The 23,095-nt window shown below is 40.1% G+C and overlaps 2 protein-coding genes across 3 annotated transcripts in view; one reads left to right on the top strand and one right to left on the bottom strand.

Moving 5' to 3' along the window:
- Window positions 1-3,492: 3,492 nt before the first annotated feature.
- On the top strand, window positions 3,493-19,507 carry Btg3 (BTG anti-proliferation factor 3). 2 transcript variants are annotated; one of them, XR_015632856.1, is made up of 5 exons: window positions 3,493-3,633; window positions 6,655-6,834; window positions 11,025-11,162; window positions 14,944-15,029; window positions 18,836-19,504. XR_015632856.1 is itself a non-coding variant. In NM_019290.2 (5 exon segments), coding segments are annotated over 4 exon segments (759 nt in total). In that variant the 5' UTR covers window positions 3,605-3,633; window positions 6,655-6,661; the 3' UTR covers window positions 19,076-19,507.
- Window positions 19,508-19,584: 77 nt separating this feature from the next.
- Cxadr (CXADR cell adhesion molecule) overlaps window positions 19,585-23,095 on the bottom strand; it is a 47,307-nt gene continuing 43,796 nt past the window's right edge. The window contains 1 exon segment of the mRNA NM_053570.2: window positions 19,585-20,111. Coding sequence (NP_446022.1) covers window positions 20,070-20,111 — 42 coding nt within the window. The 3' untranslated portion in view covers window positions 19,585-20,069.

Below are 23,095 nucleotides of genomic sequence, written 5' to 3'. Positions count from 1 at the left end.
TCTATCTGAGGACCCACCTATACCTCTCCTGGGCATATACCCAAAAGATGCTCCAATATATAACAAGAACACGTGCTCCACTATGTTTTTAGCAGCCTTATTTATAATAGCCAGAAGCTGGAAACAACCTAGATGTCTCTCAGCTGAAGAATGGATAAAAAAAAAAAGTAGTATATTTACACCATGGAATACCAATCAACTATTAAAAACAACAACTTCACAAATTTTGTAGGCAAATGGATGGAACTAGAAAATGTCATCCTGAGTGAGATAACCCAGACCCAAAAAGACACACATGGTATGAACTCACTGATAAGTGGATGTTAGCCCAAAAGCTCAGACTACCCAAGATACAACTCAGACCATATGAAGCTTAACAATAAGGAAGGAAAAGGTGTGGATGTTTCAATCCCACTTAGGAGAGGGGAACAAAATAATCACAGGAGGCAGAGGAAGGGAGGGAACTGGGTGGGGGAGGGGAGGGGAGGGGAAAAGGAGGAGAAGGACCAGGTATGGGAAGAGACAGGAGAGAAGTCCCGAGGCCCAGGAGAATGAATAGAAATAAGTAGCAGTGGGGGTTGGGGGGTGGGAGGAACCACTAGAAAGTCTCAAAGCCAACAATATGAGAATCTCCCAGTTCCCAGTGGGGATGACATTTGCAGAAATACCCAACAGTGGGAAGAAAGAACCTGAAGAGACCATCTCCAATAGATAGACATGGCCCCCAGTTAAGGGATGGGGCCACTCATCCATCTCAACATTTTTAAAGCAGAATTGTTCCTGTCTAAAGGAACCCCAGGGATAAAAAATGGAGCAGAGACTGAAGAAAAGGACTGCCCCACCATGGCTTCTATCCCATCTGCAGACACCAAACTCCAACACTATTGCTTATGCCAAGAAGTGCTTGCAGACAGGAGTCTGATACAGCTGTTTCTGAGAGGGTCTCCTAGCACCTGACTAAGATAGATGCAGATACTCACAGCCAACCATTGAGCCCCGGGACCCCAATGGAGGAGTTAGAGGAAGAACTGAAGGAGCCAAAGGGGTTTGCAACCCTATAGGAAGAACAATAGTATCAACCAACCAGACTCTCAGAGCTCCCAGGGACTAAATCCCCAACCAAAGAGTACACATGGGTGGGTCCATGGCTCCACCTGCATATGTAGCAGAGAATGGCCTTACTGACATCAGTGGGAGGGGAGGTGCTTGGTCCTGTGGAGGCTCTTTGCTGCAGCCAAGGGGAATGTTGGAGGGGTTAGTGGGAGTGGGTGGTTGGGCAGGAGAGCACCCTCTTAGAGGCAAAGGGGAGAAGGAGTGGGGAGGGGGGTTGAGGAGGGGAGACCCGGAAAGGGGACAACCGTTGAAATGTAAAATAATTAATAAAAAAATCAAAAAAATGTTTCTTAAGACCTTAAAATAGGAATATTAGATATAAATTTCAGACTCAAATGATAATTTCAATTATTGATGACTTTCAGATTGATGGCCTTATAGATCTTGAATTTTCCATGTCCTATAACCATTCAAACCAATTCTTAAAGCTCTTTCTCTCTCTTCCCTCTTTTTTTAAAAATATGAATGTATGCATGGGTGATATGTACAAGTAGGCTAAGCTAAGAAAACTCAGTTTTGTTCATGAATTCGAAAATGGGTGGGTCCTACCGAAGAAAGCCAACAGCGAAAGAACAACCACTCCTGTTAGAAAGGGCAATTTTGCTCTTAACAACTGAGCTTTCTTTTTTTTTTTTTTTTTTTTTTTTTTCCTTTTCTTTTTTTCGGAGCTGGGGACCGAGCCCAGGGCCTTGCGCTTGCTAGGCAAATGCTCTACCACTGAGGTAAATCCCCAACCCACCACTGAGCCTTCTTGACAGCCTCCATGGACAAGTTTTGGAAAGCACGAAGGGGTCATGTGAGAGAAGAGTAAATGAGAGAGGACAGGGGTGTTTCAGGTTTGTTTAGTACTATTGCATGTGTGAGATTGCGGCGCGTCACCTTTTAACGATGGTACCGCTATCTGAACCACAGTCTTCTCACACAGGGATCCCAACTGGGCATGCGAGCCACCTGAGTTTATCATTGAGCCGTCGTAGGGGGGCGGTGATCCAGCACTTGAGAGGCAGAGGCAGGCAGATCTCTATAAGCTTGAGACTAGACCGCTCTACAGAATGAGTTCCAGGATAGCCAGGGTTACACAGAGCAACCTTGTCACAAAAAAGCAAAGAAAAAACTTACACTAGTCATGAGATTTTGAAATTTCTTGGTAATTAAAAACATTTGTAATTACCTGTTTTATGAAACTACAGTTAAAAGCCTGTGTCAGTAAAACAACATCTATGTGATTTTTTGTTTTAAATGAAAGCACATCTCCTGGAATAGTCCCACGTAGGATGTCACAGCATCCTCTTCAAACTGAGAAATAGCCCTACTTTCCCAATAGTAGGAATGCTTCTCACAAAATAAAGGCGTATTACATTAGTTTTATAATGGTTCGAGGGTTATATATTTCTGTTAAAAATTATTACTTTTTGGGTGCACAAGGATATAATCACCAACATCAGTAATTTAGTCAAACTAAAGCCTTAATAATGATTTCTTAAGTGATTTGTATTTTTAATTCTCTTTTAATGAGTATCTTGTGTTTTTCTGGCCTGACTTATCAGCTGCTTTCACAACACTAACACTTCGCTGCCAGTTCAGCCTAAGGGCTGGAAAGATGTTCCTTTCTTCATAAAGTTTATGTTCCCTTTTCTTAGGTGTGTTTAGTCAAGGCTTAAGCTTTATTCCCGGGAAGTCCTCGAGTTAGAAGTGTCTGAGAAACACAAAGCTTGGCCTCTCAACTCCTCTGTTGAGCCATCCGTGCTGGCAGCAGCACAATACTCAACAAGGAGCCGGCCATGCTCGAATGGAGACACCAGCACTTCCAGCCAAGTGTCCAGGTAAGAGTTTTACACAAGTTGTCTCACGTACAGGCAGCTAGTGGTTTCCTAGCAGGAAGGAGGTGGCGAGCCTTGGGTGCCAATCTCCCCTCCGCAGCCGCTTCATGACGGGTGGAAGGTCGGGGGAGAGAGACCCTCGAAGCAAGGTGGGGAGATCTGGATTGAACTTGCCCTCAGGCAACAGGGAGGCGGGTCGGTCCAGAGGACAAAGCCCCGCGTGAGGAGGAGTGGCCGAATTGCCTAGAGGAAGCGTCCCGCCCACTCCACCACGGGAGGCAAGGCCCTCGGGGCTCGCGCGGGAGGTTCTGCAACCTCGTGCCAGCACGGCCGTCGGAGCCCAGGCTCTGCGCGCGGCCGGAGGCAGGAGCGGGCCACGCGCACCAGCTGATGGGGGGGCGGATCCGAGAGAAGCCCCGCCCCCAGAGCGCGCGAATTGGTTCCGCGCGGCGCCGGGCCTCTCCCAGCCATCGCCCCTCCCTTCTTCCGGGCCCTGAGCCCCCCGTGCGCCGCGTCGGGACCGCGCTCGCTCTCTCGGCCACGCGCTCCGCCGCCCGCCAGTCTGGTCGGCGCGCGCTCGGCAGCGGCCCGACGACGCAGCAGCAGCGCTCGCCGGACGATACTCGGGGCGCTCGCGCTCGGCTCCCCGGCCACGGAACGCGGTCGCAGCCGGCGAGGGTGCAGCCCCGGAGCGGCGGCGGTGAGGAGAGCGGGCCGGTGGGGAACGCGGTGGCGGTGAAGAGAGCGGGCCTGGAATGGGTGGACGCGGCGGGGCCCCAGGCATCGCGGAGGGAGGTTGGGACGCGCCCGCCGCCACGTCGAAAGCGGAGCGGCGGAGGGATGCGCGGCGGCCGCGGGTCTTCGGTGGGAAGGGACGCCTCCTCGGGCGCGTGCCACGTCGCCTACCGTCCCCGGGGAGGCGACAGTGGGCGACCGGCCGGCCGGCGGGCTGAGGCGAGCCGGTTTGCACAGGTTAGACGCGGCGCGCAGGCCGTCCAGTCGCTGCGCGTGGGGGGCTCTCCACCCGCGCCGGTCTGCGGGGCCCCGTTCCGGCCGCATCTGGATCCGGCTGGCCCACGCCGCCCGGGCGGTCAGGGCCTCTCGGCGCGACCACGCTTGTCGCCCCCTCCACCTTGGCAGCGTCCACCTGAGTTGTGGTTTCTAGAAATTGCGACTGGCTTTTTCGTTACTGGGGGGGGGGTCGGGGGGGTACTGCAAAGTTAGAAACTCCTAGAAGGCCGGGCTCGTGGAACAAAGTAAGAACTTGAGGAGCTGCCGCCGCGGTGACGACGTCCTGAGGTGACGTCACCAAGCGGTGTTTAAAATGGGAGCTTTGGGGGGAGTGTGGGTGGCATTGGACGCCTAAGGTCTAATGCCCCCCCCCATCCCCGTCCCCTGTGGTGTTCATCCCCGGGGCTTTAAACCATCTGCCTTTGGTACTCCTGGAACACTGAAAAGAAGGGGTTAATTTTTCAGCTATTCCAGTCATCATTCCTTCAAAGAGAAAAATAAATACGTCCGTATGACTCATCTTCTGTTACAAACCAAAAAGCAACCACTAAGTGGTTCTTTCCTTCCTTTATTTTTTGATATGAAGTTGAGCAAACAAGCAAATCCCCAAACTGTTATGTAGCACATATTGGCCCAATGGGTGAATGGAGATGCTCTAGGAATCAGTACATTTCTGTAGTGTGAGCCCTTTTTATCTTGTTTGGAGTGGAGCATATGCGGGTCCATCAGCAACTTTCTCACCCAAATTGCCGATTTCCGTGGGTTTTCTGTTGCATCCTAAGGTGCTATACATGAAGTATAACTGAAGCTTCATAAAGTGGAAAATGCCTCACGTGTTTCAGGAGGAGGGAGGTGGTACAGCAGTAGTAGACTGAAGTTGTGTGTGCCCACATACTGGTCTGTGAGGATTCTATCCACCACTTGACGGTAGAAGTAGAAGGTATATTCTAAGAGTCCGAGAGGACAGTTTGGGTATCTTTCCATCCAGGATCAGAGTGAGTAGGACACATCTCATAGCTACAGAATTTGTTTTACTCCGAGGACCCTTGTTTGCATTTGCACACAGAGTAAAAATCACAATAGACAAAACTTAAAGAGTAGTTTGAGAAATGAGATCTTTAAAAAACAGGTGTTTCTTTTTTCTTTTAAAAAATTTTAAGACCAGACTGCCAGACTGTTGTCAAGCTAGTTCACTGTTACAATCAATACAGTAGGGCCTGACCTTGGCGCCCAGAAAGATGACGTTACATAGTAAATGTTGGATCAGAATATCTCCAAGTTACATTCAGCCAAATGAATGAGCTCATCTCAAAACATTATATATATATATATATATATATATATATATATATATATATATATATATTTCAGAAAAACGCCTGAACAGCCTTTGTGGATTAATCAATGATCAATCCAATTTTCTATTTTAAAAGTCCTTTGATGCAGCTCCAAAATGTAACTGATTATTTCATTTAATCTTTCTGTGAGTGATCCCAAATTGATGTTCTGTAATATGTTTTAATGCTCACTATTTTCTGTCTTAGCTTTTTAGGAAAATATACCTAAGCCTGAAAGAAATGTACAGAAAGCTCAGAGCTGAAAACTTTTCATGTGTAACAGCTTTATTCAAGAGTAATAGTTTGATCACAGCAGAAAAATAACCTTGGCCTCACTAGATCTTTGCTCCTTTTCTTCTACTCCTGCCTTTAGGCCACCTACCCTATTTTCTGCCTGTGTAGACTTACTGTTCTGGACAGTCACGTGTGTGGCAGAGATTTCAATGTGTGGTTGTTTGTGGCCTCTCCACCTTTGCTTGCTGTGTTTGATGCTCTCCTATCTCGTGGTACAGCTAGCGCTTCCTTTCTTGTAGTTGCCAGTTCTGTTGTGTGTGTGTGTGCCATGCTCTACCTGTCCAGGCAGCATTCGGGGGTATCTGGAGCCTTTTTACTTTGTCAGGAAGAAAGCTGTCCTGGACATACATGTACTTTCTCCTTTTTCATGGAGACATGTGTTTTAGATTTCTTGGGCTCATAGCTGGAATTACTGGAAATGTCATAGCTGTTTAACCTTTTGGGGTAAAAAAAACTACAAAATTTCTCCAAAATGGAACTACAGTACTTGATTTATTTTTTACTTTTTATATGTATGGGTGCTTTGCCTGCATGTGTGTGTGGCCACCACATCTGTACCTGGTACCATCAAAGGTCAGAAGAGAGCCTTCTGGAACTAGAGTTACAGGTGGTCATTAACTATCATGTGGATTTTGGGAACTAAACCCAAGTCCTCTGCAAGAGTAGGACGTGGAGCCATCTCTTCAGCCCTGAGTGCTAGACTCTTGTGTTTTAAATTTCAGGTCCTTTCACAACACTTTACATTTTACTTAGAATTTGACTCGTTTAGTGTAATATTTATTACAAATTCTTTCTGATTGGGATCTGAATTTATTTTAGTTGTCAGGAGCAATATGTTTCCTCACTGAACTACTGCTGAAAGCCAAGTAGTAAGAATCCCAGGAATCTTTCCTAATAGGTCTCTGAGGACTAAAAATCATTGGTAATGATTACTGGCAATGAAAGACCAGTTAATTGAAAGGAAGGGGAAAGCTGTAAAGGGGCATATTTTACAGAACTTTTATTTTCCTGTATGTAGTTGCTGTTGTTGTTTGGATTGATTTGTGTTTTGTTTCTAAGAAAAAAATTTATCTTTACAGGGGCAAAATGAAGAACGAAATTGCTGCTGTTGTCTTCTTTTTCACAAGGCTGGTTCGAAAGCATGATAAGTTGAAAAAAGAAGCAGTTGAGAGGTTTGCTGAGAAATTGACTCAAATACTTCAAGAGAAATACAAAAATCACTGGTATCCAGAAAAACCCTCAAAAGGACAAGCCTACAGGTAAGGAATTCAATTGGATGAAGATGTTTGTATATTGACTACAAGGCCAGAGGGCTGAAGGATTTAGTGACATTCTCACTTGGTGCAGATGTATTTATTGAGAAGGCAAATAGGTCATTTCCTAAAAGTAGCTGTCATACCACATTGAGGATTGTGGACATGCCTTCATATTTAAACTGGCACACTGGTTAACTTGCGACAATTACAGAAATTCCCCTTCATGTGAGCATGTTGTTATCTCTACACAACTACTAGGATTCTATCTGAAAAGCACACAACTCTGGGGTGTCATGGTATTTTGTTCTTGCTCATTTTAAAATGTGTATTTGTTGATAAAGCCCTACTGTTTAGCCTTGGGAGGCCAGAGCTATAGAGACACCAGTTCATTTCTTGTAAGTAGCTTGGCTCCTGCTTGAGTAGATTTTGCTGTTATCATGGGTACTTAGGGTTCTTCATGAATCTAGAGGACCCTAATTGCTCCAAAATGAGCATGGTAATTAAGAATTGAGAGAAAGTAGTCTTTTTGTATCTAAGGTTAAAGTACATGCTTTTGTGTTTGTGTGGAAGAGGGCAGTGGTGGCACAGATCTTAATCCGAGCACTCGGGAGACAGGCAGGCAGATCTGTGAGTTTGAGGCCAGACTGGTCCTCAGCAAGTTCCAGGACAGCTAGGACCCTGTCTCAATAAACCAAAAGGAAGAGAAAATGGTAAAGTAAGATAACTAGGCAGAGGTGGACAGAGTGGTCTGCCTTTAATTCTAGCTCTCTGGGCACAGAGGCTGGTGGATTTCTGTCATTTTTGAGGGTAGCCTAGTTTACATAGTGAGCTCCATGACAGCCAGGGCTATGGAGAAACAAACGGAGAAAGATCATAAAACAACAGCCTAACATGTTCTTAACCCTCACGGTGATGATCTCACTCACATTATGAACCTCCTTTGTGGTATAAGTTGAGGGTAACTCAGCTATGTACCTCAAGTGGTTAAGTACTGGCTTGGGGATTTTAAATCAAGTCTTGAATAACTCCACATTTCCACGAGCTTATGTTCACCACAGACTCGGCACTGAGAAGGAAGAGAGTATTTACTTGCAGTTGACTTGTATTTTGATTTGTAAGTTAAAATAAAGTAGTCTTTACTAAGCTGTACAAGATCAACATGCCCTGACATGCTCACTTGGTACAGATGTATTTATTGAGAAGGCAAATAGGTCATTTCCTAAAAGTAGCTGTCATACCACATTGGGGATTGTGGACATGCCTTCGTATTTAAACTGGCACACTGGTTAACTTGTGACAATTACAGAAATTCCGCTCCATGCGAGCATGTTGTTATCCGTACTCTGTGTTCTACAAGCCAATACTTACATGTGTTGTTGTAAAAAAGGTCTTCGTTTTAGCATTTAAAAGTATAGGACTATTTGAGAAATCTAAGACTGAAGTGGAAATATAATTTTGTTGTTTCTCATTAGCCAGTTGAGTACAGTACACTATTCTGATAACTTCTGTATTTTTCATAATTTTTACTCAAAATTTCCCAGTAAGTTGGTCAATATTATGAATATAAGTAATTTTTTAGTTTTTCATTTGATTGTCTTTTTTCCCCTGTACATCTTCACTTCTGATAGTGAATAGCTTTTATGCTAGAATCTTTGAGGCTTTCTATACATGTCTAATTGATGTTGGTTGGATAGGTTCTTTTGGAAGTGCCACACTACTGAAAAATGGAAGCACTGTCAAGTTAGTTCAGCAAGGTCAGAGAGAGCCATTTCATTTCCATTAATTCTTACAACCTGGGAAAACCTCAAGTAAGACTAACTTGACATGCGATCAGCAGTGTCATTGAGTCATTTTGAAGCTTTTTAAAATAGTTTTTTAAAAAAATAATTAGACTTCATGGTAGATTGGGAGAAAATGAGTATGTTTAAAATGTTTTCTACTTTTTATGCAAATATATTTGTAAGACAATTTGGCAATATAAGATATGTGAAAATACTCATATTTTGAACATTGTCTCAGAATCTTATCTGGAAACAACCAGAAATGCAGACAAATATGGGTGAATACAGAGAAGTCTCTTACATGTTATAATTGCAAAAAAAAAAAAAAATCAGCATTAAGTAATATACTATATTTGTGCAACTTTTTATAATCTTACATTTGAAGAACAGTTAATAAAAAAAGTAGTTCCAGTACGCTAAAAAGAATAGCATAAAGATATGTGGTATATCTAAATTTGCTACAGAAATAAGTCGCATCTAATTTAAAAGCTTAACATCATCATTACTGTGGGGTGAGAACAAAGTGTAAAACATGAATTGCACTGATCTTAACTGCTTTTGATGGTGTGGTGCATGGGACTTGAATTGCTCTGTGTAACATTACAGTCTGTAGGGTAGGTCAAAGAATCAAGCAACATCGTATAGATAATAAAATAAATTTTTACTCTGAATTTGCTATTTCTCATAGTGCCATTAAGAAGTGATAGGGAACTGTGGTTGAGCTTTGGTAAGAGGGTTATGTATGCTGTAGATACAATGTTGATCATACACTTTAGATAAGCTTGCTATTTCTAAGCTATATATGAAATTTGGAGTCTAGGTTAACTGGTGTGTGATAGTAGGCAAATTTATCAAACTGACTCCTTTTTTCTCCCTACAAAGTGAAAATAATATCTAGTTATGAAATTTTAAAAAAGTTAATATGACACTATTGTATAGTACATGATCAAAAATAATTACTATATTTTAGAAACACTTTTAGTTGTTGACAATTTCTTTTTTCAGTGAAGAATAAAGTCAGCTAATGAAACAATGTAACTATCACATTGGTACTATACCAGAATTGAAACACTGGTTCAGAAGTCTTCTGCTGGTTAGATTATCACTGTTACTATTGGGTGCTTGACATTGAGCCTGGGAGCATAGAAACTCAAGGCAGTTGCTGTACATCCTAAATAGTACATTACAATGGACACTGTCATTGCCAGTTGACTCGTATTTCCATATTTATATCTTCAGACGTGGTAGAGAAGTGAAACAATTCAAGCTCACCCAGTGAATACATTCCATAAGTAATACTAATTCCAGATTGTCTTAGTTGAGTCTTGGTTGAATGCAGTAAATATATTTCATATTTTCCACTGTAGCTACTGTTTCTCTACTTAAGCAGAACATATGTGTGGAGTTGCAGTGTTGCATTCATGCTGTTTATTCACTTGGAGAGAATACATTTTTATTTTGAGTATAAGGGGCAACAGATTAGGCTCTGAGTATGTCGTGACTAAAGCCGCTGGCTATATTTTCTGCATTCCATTGGTTGAACATGGCATTTCTTAAATTAACTTGTAATAGGCTTTATTAATTTACATTTTTTTTTCTTATTTTGGCAACTTAGATAAAAGAAAGTCCTGTATAACACAGCACATACCAAATGAAACAATGTTTTTTCAGGATTACATGTTAGTCATGAATATACAATGTTCATGGTCCTTGGGTTCCTTATTTATAGATGAAGTTAAAAGCTGTCTCCTTTAAGATTTAACTTTATTGCCAGGGATGTAAAAACATGCTAGTGGCAATAAAACTAGTCCCACAAAATTCCAATAGTATTTGAGGCATTGGCTGCAGTCTCTTAAAGTTACAGATTTTGTCAATTGGTCTATAACATTCTGTGATGTCAGGGCGGGAGTGTGGCTGGGTTCACGCAGTACTTGCCTGAATACACGAAGCTTAGGACTGGCTCCATGGCGTTGCAGTAAACCAAGTGTGAGAGTTTACACCTCTAATGCGGGCACTGGAGAGGGGGAGGCAAGCATCTCACAGGTTCCAGTAACATCCTCAGCTCCATGGCAAGCTTGAGTCAGTCTGGGATACATGAAACTCCTATCTCTCTGGCCCCCCAAAGCTGTCAAGAGTTTTTGGTCTCTGTGCTTATTTGATGTCCATGTGCAGTTTAGTGGTCTCTGGTAAATTAGGAGACTGGTGATTGCTCCAGGCTCGCATGGGTTCTCTTTTTTCTGTTTTACTAGGCTAGGCAGCCTTCACGTCACCTTTCTTGCCTGAAGTTCACACTTAAGAACCCCCGGTTCTCTGTCAGGGGATTCTGTTAGTGCTCGCTTTCACATATATTGATAGTAAGATTTACGACTGAGATTCGATTACAGCTGTTACTCTAATTCTGTTTTGTTGTAGATGCATTCGTGTCAATAAGTTTCAGAGAGTTGATCCCGACGTCCTGAAAGCCTGTGAGAACAGCTGCATCCTGTACAGTGACCTGGGCTTGCCAAAGGAGCTTACACTCTGGGTGGATCCGTGTGAGGTGTGCTGCCGGTGAGTCTTCCTGGTTAGCAGCTGAACGGATTTTACTAAGTTTTCTCATGTGTCCCACCTGTGTCTCTTGGGTATTCTTGGAAGAGGTTTATGAAATTACCCTCTTACAGTGAAGAACTCTGAGACAGGTTTCCTAGAACTTTGCCAAGGATTTAATTATGTACCAAAAGATAGAATGTAGAACGTATGGACCTTGTCCTCTGCCACCGTGCTTCATGCATGTGACACATCCTTTCTTCAGATAAGGAAAAGCTGAGTCCAAGTCAAGTAGCAATGTGACCTTTAGTGGGTCTCCATCGCTGCCTCTTATGTCTGCTCTCGGTAGCTTAGTGTGTTAAAGATGGTGATAGAAATCGCTTCTGTCTCAAACAACGTTAAAAGAGTTACATGTGAAATCTATTTAAACTTTGAATAAAAGCATGTAAACTAGACATTTGTAGAGTTTTCAAAATTTAGATCAACATTCTTTAGGTGGTTCTCAGGATAATAAGAGAAGAAATAGTAAGCAGATTACAACATGGTATTATTTGTGCTGTAATAGAAATAAAATAGAGTTATACGTGACACAAGAGAAAAAGACGACTGACTGTGTGGACCTCACTTGAGCTGCTATGTGAAGATCACTAGTAACAAGGCAGGGAAGATGGTTTCTCCAGGAAGAAGAAACGGGATAAACTAGTAGCATGAACTCCCATATTTTCCTATGGTGCACCCATAGGGAGTTTCTCTTTGTTTGGAGGGTGTAATTTTCTTGGCCTCTCTATTGATTGTAGGGAAATTCCTTTTTTATATCAGTCTAGGTATATACTGTAGTGATAGTCACTTAAAGATAATATCTTACAAACTTTATTCCTAATATCAGATGTTACAAACTTTAGACCTAGTTTTTGAGATGAAGGTTCCTTGTATGTTAATTCAGTTTCTTTCCACAAAGATCTGTGGTAGACATAGTTCTCACACAAGTTGCATTGTGTATCATTGTTTTGGCTGAATGTCTGTCTGTACATGCTGTGCAGGTCTGGTGCCTGAGAAAGCCAGACTAGGGCAGGAGGACCTGTGAACTGGAGTTAGAGAATAGTAAGCCTATGGCTGCTGAGAATTGAACTCGCATTCTCTGGAAGAGCAGCAAATGATCTTAATTGCTGAACCATCTCTCCTACCCATGCATTTCTTCTCCTTCCTTCTCCATTTTTTTTCCCTAAAAGGCAAGGCCTATGTTGACCTGGCTGTGCTGAAATTCACTATGTAGACCAGGCTAACCTCAAAATCACATAGCTACCTGGCTCCAAGATACAGTTCGTACAGGGTACTTTTTTTTTTTTAAGATTTATTTATTATATATAAGTACACTGTAGCTGTCTTCAGACACAACAGAAGAGGGCATCAATCTCATTATGGATGATTGTGAGCCACCATGTGGTTGCTGGGACTTGAACTCAGGACCTCTGGAAGAGTAGTCGGTGCTCTTAACCACTAAGCCATCTCTCCAGCCCTGTACAGGGTACCTTATAAAGGTTTTCCATTGGAATGATCAGATCCTTACTGCTCCTTGCTAGATTGTACTATGATTGTACCTCTTCTCAACACACTGTGTAAGTTCTGTGATCTGTGAGGCAAGTAACAGCCATTACCAACTTGATCCTCTGTACCACAGGAGCCACAGCCCAGACATACTTAGTTCAGTATTTAAGTTTGGTGCCCAGAGATGAAGGCTTTTTGGTTGTATGGCATACTACGTAACTAGGTAGTTCATTCTTAATGATGCCAGATAGTAAAAACCAGCTGTGTACCTATTCATAGGGTTTTATATGATGACACATTTTTTTCTTCCAACTGGCCACTATAAAGATGTTTTGTTGTTTTCTGAGATAAGGCCACATACCGATATATACACTATGTAGATCAAGATAGTCTCAAGCTCTAGCAGCCAACATGCCTCCACCCCCTCGGGGCCGTAATGGAAGGCATGCACCACCATGCCTGGTGTGTTACTGCTTCCTTTTGGTTTTGTTTGTTTGTAATGGCTTAACATTGTAGTATGTACACTCGGATAACAGAACACTTCCAAAGAAAATATAACTGCATGAATTATGTAAGTTAACAGAGAACCCTGAGAAAAGGAAACATGTTTTTTAATCCAAATTGGAAAAATAAATGTTCTGGAAATTAGAACAATACTGATATAGTAGATATATAATTGAAAAATATCCATCTTTGAAAACAGTAACATGGAGCTGAAGAAGAGGTTAAGAGCATGGGCTGCTCTCTCAGAGGCCTTATGTTTGGTTCCTGGCACCCATGCAGGGCTGCTCACAACCAACTACCAAGAACTTAAGCTCCAGAGGATGTAATGCTTCCGGCATTCAAAGATAACACTACTCAGTATATTCGTACCCACAAAGAGAAGCATAATTAAAATTAAATAAACTTTAAAAAATAACCCATTGGTATACTTGAGACCAAGATGCTATAATAAAAATTGAGATGTATTTAGACAAAGCAGTCTTCCTTGTCATATAGAATAACAGAATAACACAGCATTCTTTTTCTACTAAAGGAGCATTAGATAAGTATTGATTTGTATTAATTAAATTATCCTTGATGTCTTAGCAACACATTATTGAGAATGGAAAGTGTAAAAGTTGTCCATTATTAATTCTTATAAGGAGTTAACTGTATGTTTTTAATATTACAGTTATACAGTCTGTGGTTTTATTTAGCATGAAGCCCTCATTCTAAAGTACTACAGAGGCAAAGATGTGCAAATTAATTGGCTGTCAAAGAGATCTGAGCAACTACCTCAGGCTCTCAGTTACTAAATGCCTACCTTTGTGATGTTTATTTCTACAAAGGCAGTAGTTTGTTTTCCGGGAAATTCCTTGACTTTCTGCTTTCCTTGAATTTTAACTCCATTCGTTGGCTAAAATGAAGATATACTATATATATTCTGTGTTATGAATAACTCATTCAAACTGCTAGGCATTGTAAGGATGGCTGGATTGAGCTGGAGAGGTGGCTCTGAAGTTAAACCTACCTCTGGATAGGAAGCAGAGGCCCAAGGAGATGAGGGTGTTTGCCTTTGGTCATGCTGGTTTCAACACTAAGGATTTTCCTGCTTCAGCCTGTGAAGTATTAGGATCACTGGCCTCTTAAAACTTTTTTTTAAAGGTGATCAGTTTTTCTAGAAATCTCAGGAATATAATATATAATTCAAGCAAAACCATCCTCATCCTCATCACTTTTCCCTTTAATCTTAGTAATTATCAGAAATCTTCTGTAACTATAACACAGGCCCTGTCAAAATAAATACAAGATTTTTCTAGTTGTTTTGAATAGTGGCCATTTAGAAATACAGTAGAAAAATCTTAGAAAAAATACCATTAATACCTAGCAAACATAATCAGAAGGTGGATTGCTTGTGATGCTTCAAACAATTTGATGTCAGTAGAGAAGAAAGTAGCCACTTTCCTTTATCCTTCAGTAGAGCAGACGGAGGAAAATTACACCCTACTCATGCTTTGGATGTTAAACGTGCACAGTCCAGTTCTGGGACGCTTCCTTTATTGCCTTGGAACATTGGCATGAACAGACCTGTTTAATGGTTTTTATAAACATTTCTTGCTTTTTATATGATTGGTAAGTTTTTTATGTATACCTAGGTATGGAGAGAAAAACAATGCATTCATTGTTGCCAGCTTTGAAAATGAGGATGAGAACAAGGATGAGATCTCCAAGAAAGTTAGCAGGGCTCTTGATAAGGTGACCTCTGATTATCATTCAGGGTCCTCCTCCTCAGATGAAGACACAAGCAAGGAAGTAGAAGTGAAACCGAGTGCAGTGGCTACAACGCCAAGCCCCGTGTACCAGGTAAGACCTACGACGGCCTGTCACTGCATGTGCAAACCACAGGCGTCAGTGCTCTGGCCAGCGTCTCCAGCTAGTCAGTTACACTGCCCATGATTCGGGAATATTTTCAGTCTCAGCTCTTCTTTTCCACACACACTAGTAGAAAGCTGCTTATCAAACATCAAGTTGGCGTTCTGGGTCTTTCTCAAAAGTGAATAGGACAAGTATTTTTAAAAGAAATACGGTATCCTCCAAAAAGAGAAGTTTAAGTTTTTTATTACTTCATTTATATCTTTAGGTTATTTTTCTTATTATTCTTCCTCCTTTTTCATCATGAAAGAGAAATTTAACTGAATTATATTTTGGCTAGTTTCTTACGTAAAAATCAAAAGATTTCCCTGTTGCTCTGACCATGAAAACATCTCATAGCAAACATTTATTTACTTTGAAGGAATTTGATTAGCAGTATTTTTTAAAATGCCTTACAGACTTGCCTAAAGCCTTATTATTTTTTTTATTTGATTTATTTTATGTTTATGAGTACACTGTTGCTATCCTCAAACACACCAGAAGAGGGTGTCAGATCCTGTTACAGATGATTGTGAGCCACAGTGTGGTTGCTGAGAATTGAACTCACGGCTTCTGCTCAGCCAGTGCTCTTAACCACTGAGCCATCTCCCCAGCCCCCTAGCAGTATTCTTAAACAGAAAGTAATTGTTTTACTTTTGTATTTTTTTTATATATTTGAAAGTTTACCTTCAATCATTAGTCTAAACTAGATGTACTTTAATGTGACAAGTTTATGGTGAGATCAAAGAATGGTTAAAAACTTTGTTCTTAATGATTAAGAAGTTTTTGAGTATGAAAAACTATTAACTTTCAAATTTATATAATGAATATTTTGCCATTGAAGTGTAGTTTTTTTCCTTTTGCTTATGTAATTGTCCTTCCTTAGGTTAATACAAAGATTATAAAGGTTATTGCATATTAGACGTATAGGTCTAAGTTTACATAGGTTTCCTTTTTATAAAACTGCAGACTGGTCTCAAACTCACAGAGACCACCTGCCTCTCTCCTTAGATGATAGGATTAAAGGCACGCACAACAGTCTTAATAAAAAGTAATTTATTAAAACAAAAACCTCCAAAACTTGTAAATAAACTAGTGGAATGTTGTACAGTAGAATTGTGACATTCCCTCCATCTCCAGCTCCTTCCTGTGCCTTTCTATGGCTGTTTATTACTGGGCTTGGCTTTCTCTTTTGCTTTGTTTTAAAGAGTGGTTGCTTTCTAGACTGTTTTTCAAGTCTATGGCATAAATACTTAGGACATTTTTATCTGTATGTTGAGTTATACAGTACAAATTACCTTTATTGAATTTCCCAGAAATCACCTAAATGTGATTTTAACTCAATTTTGTTTTTACTCATCAAGAACGCAAGTCCCAAATAACTGTTCTTAATTGTAAGTAAACTGACCTTTAAGTTTAAAATCAGTTTACGTTTTCTTTTAAACCAATTGACATTTATCTTTGCCCATCACAAAAGAACATTAGAATAAAAGTGTGGAAATTAAGGTAGCTTACATGTTTTTTTCAAAATCATTTCTCTTTGGCAGTCCACTCCACAAGAAAACATTTCACAGTAAAAGAAATTACTGCTGTCTAAGCCCTGTGTAGAAAGTTGATATAGTTCTACTATTAATGTTTTGGATTTTTTTTTTCCTTCTTTTTGTAGTAAGAGTAGTTTTTAAAGTATGTTCTGGAAACAAGTCCTTAATACATAGATGTAATGAGAATATATACCTTCTGTGATTTAATCTTTGATGATAAGAATCTAAAGGGGGATTGTCAAATACAGACAAAAGCATTCAGAGCTCCTGTCAGGGGAATCTTTATTCTGTAGTGTTTCCAGAAATTACTTAGAGTCAGCTCTCAATCTTCCCCAAGTTGGTCTGTGGACTCAGCTTAACACACTGATTCTAAAGTTTTAAGAAACTAAATTTTGAGGGCTAACAAATATAAAACTACTGTACATCAAAATTACTAATAGTTTAAGGATACACAATATATCATTGGAAAAAATAAATTATGAAATAAGCTCACTTTTATACATTTGCCCTACTCACCAGTCCACAGCAGAATACCAAAGCAGTTAGGGTGGAAAGTCTTGAATAGGTTTGAAAAGGAGGAGAAAGGCCAAAGTGGGTCTAAGTGTTGCCTGATGGATTTGGGATGATCACAGCTCCACATATAAGAAAACTTAATTTTTAAAGGTATATGTATGAAGAAATGTGAAGTATCTTGAAAATGTCTCCAAAGAGTTACAAAAATTGATTTCTATCTAAACTAAATGCTTTTAATCACAAAAAGGAAACTTTAGAAAGTGAATGACTAAATCCCAGAAAGTATATTCCCATTATACTATGTGTTACGAACTTGTTTTGAGAACATAAAAACACTCCAAAAAATTAATAGGCCTGGTGGAACAGCAGGAGGATCTCAGTGCCAGCTTGGGCAGATGAGAGAGAATAAATCTCAAAATAAAAACTGGAAAGGGGAACTGGGCAGTAGCTAAGGGAACAACAGTTGCCTCATACGCACTCTGTCCCCAGCATTCCAACAACAGCCACAGGAATGGCAATAGTAGTAAAACACGAATAACCTAAATAGGAAGTAGGCAGAAGTTATAAATACTGTACAAATGGCCAGTGAACACAGGAAAAGGTGTTAGATTCCTGTGTCTTCGGTGAAACACAGATTAAAACAGTGAGACATGACTTTTTCCAAGTTAAACCATCTAGCAACTCCTCTTTTCGTCAAGAACAGAAGCAGCCAGATCTCGTAATGAGTAGAAACTGCTGTGACCATTTGAAAAAAACTGACATCCCCATCTATTCTACTAGTCACCACACTACTGCTACATGTTAAGGAAAATGAAAATAAGGATCTTTAAAGCCAAATGTAAAAAAGTTCTAGTGAGGGGCTGGAGAGAAGATGGCTTAGTGGTTAAGAGCACTGACTGCTCTTCCAGAAGTCCTGAGTTCAATTCCCAGCAACCACATGGTGGTTCACAACCATCTGTAATGGGATCCGATGCTGCCTTCTGGTGTCTTTGAAGAGAGCAACAGTGTCCGCACATAAATAAATCTTTAAAAATAAAAAGCGTTCCAGTTGTGTTCACAGGCACAAACAGAACCTCCTTTTCAAAATATACATAGAGTCGGTTCATGTCATCGTACCATCTGAATTAAACGCTCTACAGAATCTTAACTATTGAAAGCATCCCACACTTGAAGAACAGATTAGAGCTAGAGAATTGCAAACTTAGAGTGCACTGTTCCAAGCAAAGAATTTGAAAACTGCTGCTGAGATTTAAATAATGTGAACTTGGTGTCACCTACCTGACGTCCAGCATATTTTTAAGATTGTTGGGCCAAGGGCTAAACAACTTACAGCAGAATGGTCTGGAAAGCTTTTATCAAGTAGACCACAGCAGGGGTGTGAAAAATTTGTGCTTCAAAGCTCCCTGAGTGACTTCTTGCTTAAACCTATCGTGTTCTTAGGAGTGACTGTTATTCTGTGTTTGCATCTTCGATGCTCAGAAGATTGTTTTTTATTAGTCTTTTTTCTTCATTTCAGAAAGTACATGGGAGGTATTAATGGGATGTGGGCTTTTGTATCTTAACATTTAAATGTAACCATAGGGATGTTCTCTTAGGGTATGTGGTAGGTTTGTGCTTAGTAAGTGGCCGGAAATGACTTAGTCTTTACTGACAAGTAGATTATTGTTTTCCTCTCAATTTATGCAATGCTTTCTCTTCCTACAGATTTCAGAACTGATATTCCCACCTCTTCCAATGTGGCACCCTTTGCCCAGAAAAAAGCCAGGAATGTACCGAGGGGGTGGCCATCAGAGTCACTACCCTCCTCCTGTTCCATTTGCTTATCCAAGTCCAGGAAGGAAGAATAAAGCGTTCCGCCCAATTCCAGTGACATGGGTACCTCCTCCTGGAATGCATTGTGACCGGAATCACTGGATTAATCCTCACATGTTAGCACCTCACTAGCTCATTTGATTGTGCTGATGTTATGTTGATAGAAAGGAAGAAATACCTTCCTAGATACTAAGAGTTCATACTTGTAGTGAAGTCAGATGGACAAAACCATCAGGCTTATTTTTATAGAAAAGCTATTGAGAATAATCTTTCTTAAAGTATATATATATATATGCACTTTAGATATATTGATATAGTTTGAGAAACTTTATTAAAGTTAGTCAAGTGCCTGAGTTTTTAATATTGGACTTGAGTATTTATATATTGTGCATTGACTCTGTTGGATACAAAACACTGTAGGAGGGCGATATGTTCTAGCACCTTTGAGCATTTACTTTATGGAGAATATGTAAGTTATTTATACAGAAGGACATCTATTTTATGTCACATAGAAGAATTGTGTGAAATCATGTAGTTGCAAATAAAAAGTAGTTTGAGGCATGACAGTGTGTGGTTCTGTTCTGTATATAAGAAAAGGAGAAGGTAGAAGAGATACTTAGGAAAGAAAATAATCTGAAATGTTCCTTTAAAAAAACTTTATTGAACACGGGATCCCCCAAAGGCCACATATCAAAATATACATGTAAAAAATTTTAATTTACTGGCAGTAGCTAATTGAAAATATAAATACAACAAAAAAACCTTTCAGCTATCAAAGTCAGTATAAATGGGACCTTTGTCACCATGATTTTGACCCAAAATCATTTTATAGGATATCTGACATACTTGCCTTCTGCCATTAAAGAAAGCAGAAGTGCTCCTGTAGCTGCTGTAAACTGGGTGTAGTGGGAGTTCCTGAAATCCCATAATTTGAGGCTGAGGCAGACAACAGGATCCCAGGGCTCCTCAGCTGTGTGTCAGCTTTGATGCTGACCAGGGCAAGGTGATGTCCTAGCTCAAAAATGAAAAACGAAAGAAGTGCTGTACTTTTTCAAAACAGCATTAGTCTAGTAAAGTTCTAAAGGAAGGAGTATGGAACTTGAGATTCTTCAGTAGTCCTTCATATTTATACCACTGCAATGCCATCGGTCAGGTAAGCGTACTTGAACTACAAAGAAAGGAGAAGGCATCCTATGAGTTTGGATATTGTAAAGGTAAACTTACAGATCAGCGATACTTCTTCCCATAGCACCCTACCCTTCCTAGTTTTCCTCGGGAGTTCTTCAGCTTAGCCAAGAGTGACCACGGCTATTAAAAAGGACTCGCTATTCCAGACATTCCTACTGTCAGGTTTCTTCGTTTCATTTAGGCTACGGGTTTTTAAGATAGTGTCTCAAGTTGTGTTGGAACTCACTATGTAGAATGGGCAGGCTCTGAACTTTCAGTTCTGCCTGACTCTGCTTCCTGAGGACTGACATTAAAGGTGTTTGCTACCATGCCCAACTCTGTTATCAGGTTTTTTTCCTTAAATTTACTATGTAAGTACTGAAGAGAGCAAGAATGAAGTTACAGCTCAGTGCTATAAAATCCATAGTTTTATATGTCATTGTATTCTCACTTAAGCTATAACAATTTTGTATTATTTCTAAAGCATAGTATCAATTTTTCCCGAGTATTTTCCTACTGGTAATTGGCATCTTAATTTTAAAATGAGAAGGGAGCAAAAGAGTACTTCGAGGTGGGAGTCTTGTCTCCCACCTACTGATTTCCTCAGCATGAGTTAGTACAGGGCTGCAGGCACGTGTCGTCATGCCCCACAGAAAAACACGTTTAACTCCTAAGGCCATTGCTTGTTCCGCTGTAGGTATCGGAGGATTTGATAGAGAAAACAGATTTTGGGCAATTAGAGTTGGGAGTTTGAAATATTTTTGTCAGCTAAGAGCATTCTATTAGTTTGCTCTGTTACAGGTTTATAAATGTCTTGGGAAATTTGAAGTATAATAGCCAACCAGGAAGAGAAGTGGTAATTTAGCACTCACCAAATAACTGGAACTCTGCAGATTACTACAAAATATGAATCCCTAGTCAACAAGATGGCTCAGAGAATAAAGGCACTTGCCCCCAAGCCACATGACTTGGACTTTGGTCTGTAGGATCCAATGGTAGTAGGAGAGCGCCAACTACAGCAAGCTTCCTGACTTCAAATGCATGTATGTATGTATGTATGTATGTATGTATGTATGTATGTATGTATGTATGTACACACACAAAGTACATACTTGTAAATCTATCATATCATTCAAGTATGATAGAAGTAAATGGTGAATCCTGGGGAGAGCTGATTTTATATTTGTTTTTATTTTATGTTGAATGGGTGTTTTGCCTGCGCTTTTATGTGCCATGCCTGGGGAAGCCAGAAGAGGGCATCGGATCTCTGGAACTCGAGTTCTAGATGGTTCTTCACCATCACGTGAATGTTCTAGAAACCAAAGCTGGGTCCTCTGCACGAGCAGCAAGTGCTGTTAACACTAAGCTGTCTCTCCAGCCCCCAGAAAGCTCATGTCTAATTTAACTGCATTTTAGATTATTTTCTGTATAAGACTATGAACTTTATTCATCTATTTGGTTTTAAAGGTTCAGTTCACCTACTAGTAAAGCTTCCAACAGTAAAACTTTTCCAGGCTATAACTATTGAAAACAAATTACCACTCAGCTATTGGCTCTTTAAGTTTTGGTAGGTATTGGGTTCTCTTTAATGGAATTTAAGACTAAGTTAATGTGGTCCTTACAGGATTGATCTAAATGATCTCAAGATTTATGTCTGACAACAGCTGCATAATTTCATCTTAAAACCTTTATTAGAGTTTGAAGCAGAAGTGGTTCAAGAATGAATAACGATAATTTGTTTTAATTTCCTATTCTGTATTTGTAGACAGAACAGAGGTTAAGTTTGACATGGATGTTTAAAAAATTCAAATTCTTTGGTAAGTTCTACAGTGTTATTAATAAAGTGCTTACTTATGTTGTATACTTTTTAACTGTATCAAGACATTTTGTCTATAGTACAGTATATTTTAAGACAAGATAAATCATTTATGTTGACTTCTGACCTGAAGGCTTTGTGATAATTTAGCCCTCATAATCATCTCGTGATTTGTACCATTTTTATTTCAGTGAAATAAAGGCTCTGAGGGAAAGGTGTCCAAGGTGACAGCAAGCTATTTTAAGCCTTGACTTAAAACCAGCAGGACTGTGCTCCGTGGTACCTATGTAAAGTCTACCAACTCCTGCAACTTGGGAGGTTAGACCAAGATTTGACAGAAGGAAACTCAGGCAGAGATTATGTCCTATATTATATAATATCTAAATTATATTCTATATTCTATAATCTTAGTTCCTTGTTATAGACGATAGTTATGTCTGAAAAGAAATACTAAAAACTTGGCTGATTTTATTTGTTTGAACTGTAAATCTAATTTCAATAGCAGTATGGCCTAATGGACAAGAAAGGTACTGGCCAAGAAGACCCAGATAAGAGAAATAATATAGCAATGCCCAAGATGGGCATTCTCTTGTTTTTTTTTTTTTTTTTTTGTTTGTTTTTTGTTTTTTGTTTTTTAATTATCAACTTGTTTGGTTATTTAACCTGGAACACAATGTTAACAATTACTTTTGCCAAATTACCCCACGTTTCTTCTGGCATGAGAGTCTTGTTAGTGAGGCTATAACTAGGATGCTCCCTGGGAAACACAATATCACCTCTGTGTTATATAGGCCACTGGACATTGGTTATCCAAGGCAAATCAGGAGAAGCTCCTGTAGTTCCCTTGTAAAATGTGTATACTCTAAACTACAGAAATTGCTGCCTGCTTCCCAGTGTATAGCAGAAGGCCATCTCTAATGTAAGGACTAAAACAAATATTTAATACTTCTCAAAATCATGAGGACTTGGAGCAGGGAATCTACTCTCACTGGTGTGGTTTGCTGTTTATTGCATACAACAAGTTATAAAAAATAATTGTTTCTACCCTCAAAATGGAGTAGCTACAGAAAGAACTTAATGAAGATTACAGATAATCATAGGAACTTAAGAATTTCGTGCGACTCAGTAGAGCTCATAACATGTCAGTGAGACGTACGGACAGGCTATTA

Source organism: Rattus norvegicus, chromosome 11 (assembly GCF_021556685.1).
Source record: "Rattus norvegicus strain SHRSP/BbbUtx chromosome 11, alternate assembly SHRSP_T2T, whole genome shotgun sequence".
Classification (NCBI taxonomy): Eukaryota; Metazoa; Chordata; class Mammalia; order Rodentia; family Muridae; genus Rattus; species Rattus norvegicus.
Note: the sequence above shows the minus strand (reverse complement) of the source record. Positions and strands in the feature narration are given on the sequence as shown.